Source organism: Choristoneura fumiferana, chromosome 9 (assembly GCF_025370935.1).
Source record: "Choristoneura fumiferana chromosome 9, NRCan_CFum_1, whole genome shotgun sequence".
Classification (NCBI taxonomy): Eukaryota; Metazoa; Arthropoda; class Insecta; order Lepidoptera; family Tortricidae; genus Choristoneura; species Choristoneura fumiferana.
In genome coordinates, this window is record NC_133480.1 from 7,880,287 (window position 1) to 7,892,490 (window position 12,204).

The following is a 12,204-nucleotide window of genomic DNA, read 5'->3' on the forward strand; positions in this document are numbered from 1 at the left end:
CAACCATGCAGAGGTCGCAATGTGTAAAGCCGAGTTTAGACTTGCAAGAAAAATTGTGCAAGTTGCATTACACTGCGAGGCCGTAGAGCCAACGAGTTTGTAGTGATCAATCGAGCGCCGCAACGTAATGCAATTTTCATGTTTTTTTTTGCAAGTCTAAACTCGCCTTAACACGCGGGCGCTCGTGATCACAATCACCATCTCTTTCGACCCTTAGCCTAAACTGTGTGACAGAAAGAAATGGCGAAAACGATCGTGATTGAACAAAAACTGTGGCAGCTGTCAACACCCTGCGCCGTAACGCAACACAGCGTTTATACTTAACCAAGTTCAAAAAAGGAGGAGTTTTTTTTTATATCTGGCATAGTTAATTGTCCTCCAATGGACAGAGCCATACTTGTTTTTTTAACGAAACTAACTATATTTTATCTTATTTTGCTTATTTCAGATACCAATTGTAATATAAAAGGAATATTATTAATTGTACATCAAATAAATAATTGCCTATCAATTTATTCTCATCATTTATATACTTTGTACATCGATTAAATTATTTCAATACAAATAAACTAAATGTTTAGCAAAACCAGTACTGCAGATAATTTTAAAATATACCTACATCAGCACGACATTACTTTTTTTAGAGAAAAATAAATTATTTTAGGTACAAAAAGACTACAATTACATCAAAAATACTGACTGCACAGCAAATTAACTAGAGCGTGCGTAGATGATACTCATTCTCATAGCAAAATAACTTTCATTGGCAATTTGTCAACGGAAAATTAGGTACGACGACGAGCGTAGCGAGAAGGAGCGTTAGGTACAATTGCGACCACAACGCGCGAGCCGAGCGAGCAAAGCGAGTGCGCCGCGGTAGCGGCCGGCGAGGCGCCAGAAACTAATTTATTTAGGAAATAATTAGGCCCCTACTTAGTGCTGGTTATGTAATTTATTTGATGTAAAAAGTATATAAATGCTGAAAATAAATTGATAGGTAATTTATTGTATTTGATGTGCAATTAATAATATCCCCTCTATTATTAAGGTATTACAGTTCATGTTTCGATATTTTTGATCACCTTGGCCGTGGCCGCTTCAAAATATCTGACGCATTTTATTGCAGATCTCATTATGTTGTACTTAATAAATAATAAGATGATGTCAAATAGAATGCTGTTTCATATAGGTAAACTGCTGTACGTTATATGCAAATAGAAGCTACTTATATTAAAAAAAAGGAGTTACAAGGTATGATGTGCGTTAGGCATTATAAGGTGTGCAATAATTAATGCTTGCTCGTTTGCCATCCAGTCGAGTAAAATAATAATAATAAACATGCTTTACTTTAAGATAAATAGCGGTACGCCACGAATATAAGTTGCGGTTTATAACGTATTATTTTGTGTGGAGTATTTCGCTGTGCAATCAGTAATTTTGATGTGAATTATTCGGATTGTTTTGTAATAAAAAAAGGACTTTTTTTAATGTGCGTTTAAATAATACCCAATATACTTAAAAAAGGATGAAGTATCTACATTTCATTGGTGAGCCCCTAAAAACAATTTAAATCGTGTTCGCTAGTTAAGACCAAAAACAAAATCTGTTCCTTTTGTTTGACTAGACGGAACCCGGCCCGGCGCGACGCCTAACACAGTGTATTTTTTTGATTTCCAGTTTAAAAAAAACGAACGTTAGCGTTATTCTGTTAGTCACCTTAAGTTATTCGAAGCGAATAGTCTACAAATTTATTTCTTTTTTAAATATGGAACAACTACCCAAAGGAACCTTTTTGAAATTCAAGCCGAACCAACTTCAAGAGATAAGAAAGTTGTATGATTTAGATAAACCAGGAAGAATCGATGAAGCTGTAGACCTACTGGTTGACTGGATAAAAAAACAGGATCATTTCAGGATAAAGGAGTTTCGTAAGTACTTTTTGCATAGCTAAGCTTTAATTGTTAAATAACGTCTGGCATTAACTGGCAGTTTCCCTTTCTTTTTAATTAGAAATGATGGAAGCAATTTACGTAAAATGAAATTCAAGGTTAGACCTATGGTTTTTTAAGCAGAGGGTCGGCGGCTGGAATCCAGGCTTGCACCTCTGAATTTTTGCAGAATGTATGTGCAAAATTAAGTACAATAGAAATTTACCGCGAGTAAAAAAAACCGATTGAGTAAAAAATAAAATATAAAAAGTCGTACATGAAAGAAATACAAACATTAAAAAAATCAAATGTGGAACATTGCTATTGCTAAGAAGGTGAACGCTGTCAGGCAAAAATTGATTTCACACTTCAAAATTGATCGTAACGAAAACAAATATCGGTAATTCACAGTAGTAGGTACAGTCACCAGCACCAATATCTGACACAACAAGCGTGCATAAATATCTGATACGACTCTATTTCTAGGGCTGTAAGGACGTGTCAGATATTTTAGCATGCTCCGCTGTGGCAGATATTAATGCTGGTGACTGTACGTACTGTCACCAGTACCATATCTGATACAACAAACCGTGCATAAATATCTGAAACGATATTTATTCCAGGGCCGCGATGTGTCAGATATTTTTTCTCGCTCCGCTGTGGCAGATATTAATGCCTTTTAATGACTATCTATAGTCGAGGAAACTGAATCATGAACCAGGATGGAAAGAATTTAGCTTTGCACCACTAATGTCATATTGGCATCCCATTATCTGCCAAAGAAATCATAGCGAAATTGACTATGAAAAGGTTCTATCCTGTTGCGTGATTCAGTTACCTCGACTCGACTGTATAGTCGACCAAGAAATTGCTTTACCCCCTAGGGTTTAATGTCATTTGTGCGCTTAAAACGTCAAAATGTTCACTCACAAGTTAAAGACCATCAGCCTTATTGTTTTGTTCCTGAAGTAGGAACTGCCATTAAAATTGTTAAAGTACTTTCTTGGTTGACTATAGGTACTTATAACGTATATTTTTATTACAGCAAGGGAATATCTGGAAAGACTAATTATAGCTTCCAAGGGTTCTGTAGAGCGGGCAAAGGCCCGCTTCGACAAAATTTGCACGTTTAGAACACTTTGGCCCGAATTTTTCACCGTGAGCGACATCCACACTTTCGCAAATTATTGGTGTATTTTGTAAGTATAACACTCTCTTCATGCCCTATACCACGAAGTGCAAAACTAGAACTTCGTATGTTGCCGTCCCGCTGACGCTTATGTCATTTAATACGCGAGTGAAAGGGACGGTGCGATACGAACTTCGTTTTGCGAGTTTAGTAGTAGCCCATCAGTCGCTACACTATTGAATGACCATGACCATGACCGCTCTGGTCATGGTCATGGCCACTTGGCCAGTAGGAGTACAACACAAGTAATCAAAACTAAACTACAAGGTGTTAATTAAATAACTGAAAACCTCAGACACCCCAAAAATATTTATTCTTTTTAAGTTAGTTGATTGCATTTATTTCTGAAAATCTTCATTATTTTAAGAGATACTTATTCGTGTGTTTTGCTAAGTCAGTAATTCTACTTCATTTTTAACTCTACACTTATGATTTTGTATGTGTCAGTTGCGGTTTGACGTTTTTAGAAAAAAATCACACAGTGGCAGCAAACCGGTCAGTATTAAATTATCGAAATAGTATGCAACCTCGCTAAAGTATTTAATGGGCGCCTGTTGCAGACTTAACTTTTAGACTGAGCACAATAAAAAAGGGATTAAAAAACACAAACACAACCTAATTTAAAACAAAGTGTAATCAATTCTACTCTCGATTTTGAGCACTTTCTGGTTTTCAGTTATTTAATTAACACCTTGTATATTCAGATACTGTTGGTTGGTTTGTCACAATATTACCTACTATAAAAAACAGAGTCGCTTTCGCGTCTGTCTCTATAAAGCAGCGCAATGGATTTTGATAAGGTTCTCGCCATTCCAGTTGCATTTTTTATGAAAGGTTATAATGTACATACGATAATATGTATGGACACGGATGTAGCTTGAAGAAAAAAAAATAGGAGACAAATTTGAAGTTGCTAACTGCCTTGGATTATAAAATTACAAAATGTTTTCCTTTTCTTTTTTTTCAAAATTACACTCGTATCTAAACGGGACGATTCACTAGTTCATCTGAAATGTTTCATTTCTGTTTTTTTTTTTAAACAAACTGTAAAATCCCTAAACTTGTGTCTTCTAGTTTCTTCGGGATGCGGTCTTGAATAAAAGAGGACTAGATTTTTGCTGGTATAATTAGGAAGTAAATTGTTAGAATCTTACAGCCGTTATGAATTTGAGAATTCAGAAGGTAACAAGAATATATATCAGTATATATAAGACATGATAATAACAGTATGATAAATAAATTTCATACAAAACATGTAGTGTTGCTATACAGAAAAATATCAACACAAACACTCCATTTAACGCAATTGAAGAAAATTAGTTTTATATTGGTTGTAATTGATTAAAACATTTATATATTTGACTGACTACATTTAAGTAGCTTTTATATGAATGATTTTATTGTATATAATATTTTAATAATGAAAAAAATAAATAAGAATTTAGGATAAAAAATTAACAAATTTTTGAACGATTCTTAGTTTGTATGTAGTTTTAGTTACCTTTATTTTGTTTTTTACACACGCATATTAATTTAATAAACTTTAAAGTGTTCTTAACACAAACCCAATCTAACCCACTACATTTTTTTAGATAAAATATCCAGAAATCCTGAAAAACGACCGATAGATATCGTTAAACTGTTACGATTCTTTGTTGGCTACGGAACCTTGAAAAGAATAATAACTTTTTTCTTGTTTCAGTAATAGCGTGTTTTTACCGGAATTGACAGATGACCTCTACAGGGTGAATTTATTTAAACTAAGTCCTAAAGTACCTCTTAACTCCAATCTTATACTTGAATACATCAGATACTCAATCATTGTAAGTACCTACTTATTATCTTAGAAACAAATTTCTTTCATTAGATTTTTAGCAAACCGCTCTTTTAATATCATAGCTAAGGTAAACGTCCGAGTGCTCGACACGCTAATGCCCAATAGCCGACACCATGCTGTCATCTCTATTGCTAATGACATAAAATTAAAGATGCCAACTATTGGTTAAAATCACACTTTTTAAAGCTTATTGCCAATCGTTCTACACGTGCAATCTGTGGGTTGGCTTTACGCGGCAGGCGTACGGTGCGCTGCGCGTCCAATACAATGACGCGTTCAGGATACTGTTTGGACTACCACGCTACTGCAGCGCATCAGCTATGTTTGCTAAAGCCAATGTAGATAGTTTTTATGCAATCATAAGAAAGCGATGCGCCTCGTTGCTCAGTCGGTTGCGTGATAGTTCCAACAGTGTCCTGCGTACGCTGGGCGGCCGGTGGGACTCCCCGATGATGAGGCGCTGGATGGGGCTGCACGCTGCCGCAACCTCATAATCACGGTTGACGGCGCTGGGCAGTCTGATATATTATTACCTACTTACTAACACCACTTGTTTGTATTTTCATTGTATGTAACTAACCTCTATGGATTCTGTCCGAAATAAATGGCATATTATTATTATTATTATTTATTATTATTGGGGCAATGACGAGCACTCGTACGTTTACCTTATTAGTTTTATGAACAAGTTTTTATTTTATATGCGTTTTTTTTTCTTAAATATTTAAGGGCTAGTCTTATTAGTTGAATTCCACCCAATTCTCTACAATCAGAATGACGTCTAATTTGTTACTATTTATGCACATAGCAGTCCTTTGTAATGCAATACTTGCTTATTTATTTGGTTTTGTTTAAACAGTTAAATAAATAAATATCACGGGACAATTCACACCAATTGACCTAGTCCCAAAGTAAGCTTAGCAAAGCTTGTGTTATGGGTACTAAGCAACGTATAAATATGACTAATATGACTGAATATGACTACGAAGTGGTTAGAGAACCTGACTACGAAGCTTGAGGTCCCGGGTTCGATTCCCGTGTCGGGGCAGATGTTTGTATGAAAAATACGAACCTCAAGCTTCGTAGTCAGGTTCTCTAACCACTAGGCCATCTGGTCGCCTAAATAATAATTATATATGCAGCAAATTCATTTCATTATGGTTTGCTTTAATCATCAATTTGAATAATCCTTGGTTTGACGTCAATATTTAACCTCTGCCTCTACCTCTGCCTTCCGTCGACGACTAATAACTAAACCACACACATTTAAAAGATATAATAGGTAACAATTTAAATTTTAACTTGTTTATTAAATTACATCAAAAAAGTGGAAAAATAAAAGAAAGTTGTAAAATTAAAATAATTTAAAATGTCAAGTTTATATTTGTTTGTGGTTTAATTGTATTTTTTCATTTTGAGATTTTATATTTTAATTTAATTTTTGTTTTACGAGTATTTGAGTAGTTTCGTTTTAGAATTATTTGAGTACTGTACAGTTTTATTTAATTTGATTTTGTATTGTTTTTGTTTTTTTTTTATTTGCAACAAAATTAAAAATAAAAGCTGTCACAGTTGACCGGCGGCAAGGATCCCAGGACGCTAGCACCATTGAAATAAATTAAGAAAGAAAATTTTTAATACCACGCTGGATCGCAAGACTTAGGCTTAGAGCAAAATAGGAGCCTGCTCTGAGATCACCAGAGGCATGGACCAAACATGTGGATAACTTACATAGCGTCTTCGTATAAGACGGCCATGGGCCCAAAGTCTCCACAGCCAGCGCGACGAATTCGTAAATTTTTCAATTCATAATTCGTCGATGACTTATGTTTTATTTTGTTTAAGATGTGCGAGTACCTTAGAAAACAAGATTATCCGAGTGGATTTTTAATTATACTGGACTACAGGGATGTCAACTTCATGGATTTACTTAAAATGGCTAGTCCCACTCAGATAAGCCAAATGATGAATCTGTATACGGTAAGTTTAGTTTCATAGCCTAATGGTTAGAGAACCTGACTATGAAGCTTGAGGTCCCAGGTTCGATCTCCGGTCGGAGCTCTGCGATTTGCATGAAAAATACGAATGTTTGCTCTCGAGTCTTGGGCGTTTAATAATTTATTTAAGTATGTATCTATATAATATATGTTTATCCGTTGAGATTAGGTCAATTGGTGTGAAGTGTTCAGTGGTATTTCAGTATTTAATTTACATAGACATGGTTTGTTTTGTTTTTGTGTATGAGGTGTTTTCAAATTAATCCAAAATATCTAAGCAAATGTTCGGCAACTTTGATTAAACAAAATCCCCACGGTCAGATACATCCTGTATAACCAAATACAAAGAAACTGGCAAGCCTAGTTAAGATTTACAAGAAAAATTGTACAAAGTCCTAATATATTCCGAGACTGTAAAACGAACGAGTTCGATGCGGTCAATGTGATGGAACTAGCAAGATTAATCTGGCAAGTCTAAACTAGACACTAAGTCGAGTTTTTACTTCCAGGAAAACTCGTGCAAGTTGCATTACATTACGAGGCTGTAAAGCCAACGAGGTTGTAGCGGTCAATCGAGCGCCGCAATGTAATGCAACTTGCACGATTTTTTCTTACAAGTCTAAACTCGGCTTTAGCTTTAATTGCAACCACTTGAAGATGGTTAACTTTAAATTTATAATTAATTTGTATACACATGCCTTCAAAATGCCACATAATTAGCAACATGATACTTATAATTTATCAATTATATAGCCAACATTTAAAATATAACCATTCACTGACGTCATTTACTTTTGCCTATAAATCAATTATACCAATCAATTCATTCAAAAACGCAAAAACGTGATTAGCACATTATCACTCCTCTTACCCGATAACCTGTACGATATTATAACTACCTTTGTATATACAGTCGACTCTCGTTAATTGAAACCTGCTATAATTCGAACCTCTCTATAATTCAAAGTTATCATGAGTTCCCTACAAAAACTCTTTATATTTCAAACTAAAACAATACATTTTTGTGCACTTGGTAATTCGAGCGAAAAAATCATTGCTATATAACAAAACGACGTGCTTATTCGAAAAGATCGGTATCCAACACTCGACAATTCAAAGTTGCAGAGAGAAAGAGGCGAAGAGATGTTGCTGTCTCAGGTTCACTAACCGATGGCGAAATTTTATCTGCAACAGATACGGATGAAAAAGTAACGATGAGGATGAGGACGATACATCAGAACCTTTGGCAGAGGTATTAGTTAAGGAAGCAAGATCCTCATTCGATACCTTAAAAAGCTTCTGTCTACAAAACGAAAGTGATGTAAAAGCATTTCAGGCACTATTTCTCTTAAAAAAAGTTATTGAGCAGTTTGAGCAGCAGCAATGTGCTTTGAAGCAAACCAGTACTTATAACAGAGTTCTTTCGAAAGATTAATTAATTCACATTATGAATACATGTATGTACACGAATGTATGTACCTCTAAACTTTTGTCATTGTTATAGAATAGAAGTTAATAATTTGATCAACACTTAATTATTCGAAGTTTTATTTATTTTCTCTCACAAATTTCGAACCATTTGATATTTCAAATACTCGATAATTCGTAATATTTTAAGGTCCCTCGAGTTTCGAATCAACGAGAGTCGACTGTATACAATTTTTCATTTTTTTTTGTATCCGGTAATTTTCAGACAAAAGCGTACCCTGTATTTTTTTTAAACCTAACAAATTTTGGGTTATTTCTACTCAGAATCACGATCACTATCGATTTAAGCAATAAAAAAAGTGTCCCTTTAATTGTCAGTTTTTTTTTTTTTTTTTTATTCGACTGGATGGCAAACGAGCAAGTGGGTCTCCTGATGGTAAGAGATCACCACCGCCCATAAACATCTGCAACACCAGGGGTATTGCAGATGCGTTGCCAACCTAGAGGCCTAAGATGGGATACCTCAAGTGCCAGTAATTTCACCGGCTGTCTTACTCTCCACGCCGAAACACAACAGTGCAAGCACTGCTGCTTCACGGCAGGATTAGCGGCGGGATTTTTGTGGCGCAGTTCACCATACGTGTTGTAATGGACCGTCACAAAACTGAATAAATTTTGTCTTGAAAATTAAGAATAATTAAGGCAAAACGGGACATCTTTTTCTAAAACTCTTTATCCTACCGTACCTTTTTGAACCCCCAATGCAAACCTACTTACTGAATAAATGATATGAAATTTGAAAATTTGTCTTGACCATGTCTTGACGTTGGTCATGAGTTGACGTTGACATTTTTTGTGGTCAATACACCGATCTGTACAATGCGCTTGGCAGATAACCATATACGGTCGAGTCAGGTGTCGTGCTGGTCGTAAGATAACTTTGTCATTGACCTACGATAAGAAACTTGATTCTGTATAATGCTCAGAGGGGGCACACTTAAAACGTCATCTGTGGTCATCTGTTTTCGTAGACAACAGCGTATCTGATGTCTGGGTGATGAAACAAGACCGTAAAAAATGTGTCAAACGTGGACATAGAGAAAATCCGTCTTACGCCTAAATCAAGCATTTGAAAAAGGGAACTATATTTTCTGTCACCTAATTTTAGATGTGTGTGTGTTTGTGTGTGTGTGATCGGCAATACCCTAATTATAATATTTGTCCCTAAGAAATACATATATTAGTTATCACATTAATCAAAACGGGTATGATTTTATTGTTCACCTAATAAATAATATTTTAGGTAGGTACAATAAAATTAAATAATAATATTGATCATCAAATAATTATATTGGGTTTCAAAATAATAATTGTATTCAACAATCCAACATCATCGCCATTTTACTTATACGAAACGTAAGGCCAGAGAAAGGCACACGACTGCCACGTAATTTAATAATTAATATAATTTTTTAGCGATAAAATTTTTTTTTTGGTAAACATTTTTGTGTTGTTTGGTGATTCAGTTTTCATGACACTTTTATTATTTTGAAATCCAATATAATTATTTGATGATGGATATTATTTCCAAGTAATTTTTAATTCATATTTAGGTAAGGTAACCGTTTTAATATTATTTGGAGATTCAATTTAGGTGACTGATCTACTATTTTAGGAACAAATATTATTTATCAGGTGACCAAAAATGCGATTATTCGACAAATCATATCCTTTGAAAACTACCAACAAATATTTTACTTTTCAGGTTAGGTTTCATTTTTTTAAAATAAATCGAAGTATTATCAAAACAACAAGAACTTAAGGACTAATTATATTCATGCCAAACGATACAACCCAAAGGCATCCCCCAATTAACGTCATTCCGCCCAGTCCTCGGCTCTGTTGGACTGCTTTAGGCTGATGATGATGATTTATTTTTTACAGGAGGGTTACGGTATGCGTATAAAAGGTATCCATATTATGACTACGTCTAAAATGTCAGATGCTTTCGTAGCTGTGCTCAAGCAAGTGTTAAGCAAGAAGGTCGGCGGTCGCATACATGTTCATATGGATATAGAGTCTCTTCATGAGTTTGTGCCCAAGAAAATCTTACCTTCTGAATATGGTGGCAGTGCCGTTTCTATAGAGGAATTACGTGGTAAGTTTAAGACTAGTTTTGAACACGGTGGTGTAAGCCGAGTTTAGACTTGCGAGAAAAATTGTGCAAGTTGCATTACATAACGGCGCTCGATTGACCACTACAAACTCGTTGGCTTTATGGCCTCGCAATGTAATGCAACTCGCACGACTTTTCTTGCAAGTCTAAACTCGGATCCAGTTGGGCTACTACGAAACTCGAAAATTTATGTATGACCACACCTAACTTTTAACAGATTTTGATTTGGTTTAATAGTTCTTTTTTATTGGAAAGTTCTTATTTAACCTCAAAATCTAGGTAGGTACCAGTTTGAAGTTGGTGCCTAAGCAGCAGGAGACAAGAGTGAACCTCTAGTCATCTACTTGATGGGCCTGTAAAGCCGCGTATCCATTAGAGCAGCCTCAGGCCGAGCACCGCGAGCTGAGCCATATTTTGTCGGTTTTTTGGCCGTGCTCAAAGGAGCCTCAGTCTGAGCCGTGCCTATGGCAGCGTCTCCACTTGCGCGGCCTCGGAGCGAGGCAGCCGCTCGGCCCGAGGCTGCCTCTAGTGGATACGCGGCATATCACTCCTTCTGGCTCGTGCTGAGGCACAGACTTCAAACTGGTACCTAGATTTAGTTTAAATAAAAAAGGTTTATTATTTTTTGCTTTTCAAATTTTTTCGGCAGTTTAATTTTTTTTTGTTAAAAGTTTTCCACTGCCAGTTTTTTAAGGTAAAAACCTTAAATTTACATAAATAAAAAGATGAAGAAGATAAATGAAAATAAACAATTTTATTTTGTAATATTAAATTATGCTAGGTACCTACTTAGCATAATTTAATATTACAAAATAAAATTGTTCGTGTGTTGTTGTTATTTGTAAAATTGTTTGTTTGTGTACATACCTATGTAGGCGTACTCGTGTATTGCATTGGTAAACTTTTAAACTGGGCAAATTAAAAGAGAATTTAGAAGAACGCAACGCCTTTGTACTCATTTTGTTTTTTGTTGTTTTCTTTTTGTGTTTTATGTACAATAAAGTATTTACATACATACATACATACAAGTATTAACAGGTACGGTCACGATCGCTAATCAACGATAACTCAAATTGTATAACATTTAATTTTCAGATTCTTTTCTAGAAGAACTGAGTACAGAAGAACACATCGAATATATGAAGTTCTCTCAAAGTGCTTCGACAGACGAATCGAAAAGAACTAAAGATAAATTTAACGAAAACTACATTGGCATGCCAGGGTCCTTTAGGACCCTAAGTGTAGATTAAGAAAACTTATTTTAAACACCGAAGCAAGGCTTTCGTATAAAATTACATGCAGTTTCAAAAGAATAATAGGCTAATTGTATATGAAAATGATTAGAGAAATTTAGATTGTTTTTTTAAAATTAATCCTAACCTGAACCAACTCCTAAATATTACTCCATCAAAAAAGTCCATATAAGTAATCAATCATTATCTTCAAACTCAAACTCAAACTCACAACATTTATAGACAAGAAAAACACACTACATCAATCACACTACATCTCTACATCACTACATCTTGGCCTATATACGTTCCGCTGTAGTGCTCAAACCTCCTCTCAGAATGAGAGGGCTTGTGCCGTAGTCCCCACGCAGGATCAGCGCGAATAGGGAACTTCACACACTATTGATTTCTTCGAAC

The 12,204-nt window shown here is 35.2% G+C and overlaps 1 protein-coding gene across 2 annotated transcripts; it reads left to right on the forward strand.

Moving 5' to 3' along the window:
- Positions 1–1,705: 1,705 nt before the first annotated feature.
- Positions 1,706–11,913, forward strand: LOC141431119 (alpha-tocopherol transfer protein-like). Of its 2 annotated transcripts, XM_074092128.1 has the most exons (6): positions 1,706–1,928; positions 2,974–3,127; positions 4,820–4,940; positions 6,800–6,934; positions 10,324–10,537; positions 11,651–11,913. In XM_074092128.1, exons 1-6 carry the CDS (start codon positions 1,766–1,768, stop codon positions 11,803–11,805), a joined length of 942 nt encoding a protein of 313 aa, XP_073948229.1. In that variant the 5' UTR covers positions 1,706–1,765; the 3' UTR covers positions 11,806–11,913. The 2 variants fall into 2 exon arrangements, with proteins under 2 accessions (XP_073948229.1, XP_073948230.1); XM_074092129.1 differs by lacking the exon at positions 6,800–6,934 and having other exon boundaries at positions 11,651–11,893.
- The last annotated feature ends 291 nt before the right edge of the window (positions 11,914–12,204 follow it).

Excerpts from the sequence above, each read along its gene's own strand:
- LOC141431119 (XM_074092128.1), top strand. The coding sequence starts at position 1,766 with ATGGAACAACTACCCAAAGGAACCTTTTTGAAATTCAAGCCGAACCAA. Across the intron at positions 3,128-4,819 it reads GCAAATTATTGGTGTATTTT|TAATAGCGTGTTTTTACCGG; the intron begins GTAAGTATAACA and ends TTCTTGTTTCAG. Across the intron at positions 4,941-6,799 it reads ACATCAGATACTCAATCATT|ATGTGCGAGTACCTTAGAAA; the intron begins GTAAGTACCTAC and ends ATTTTGTTTAAG.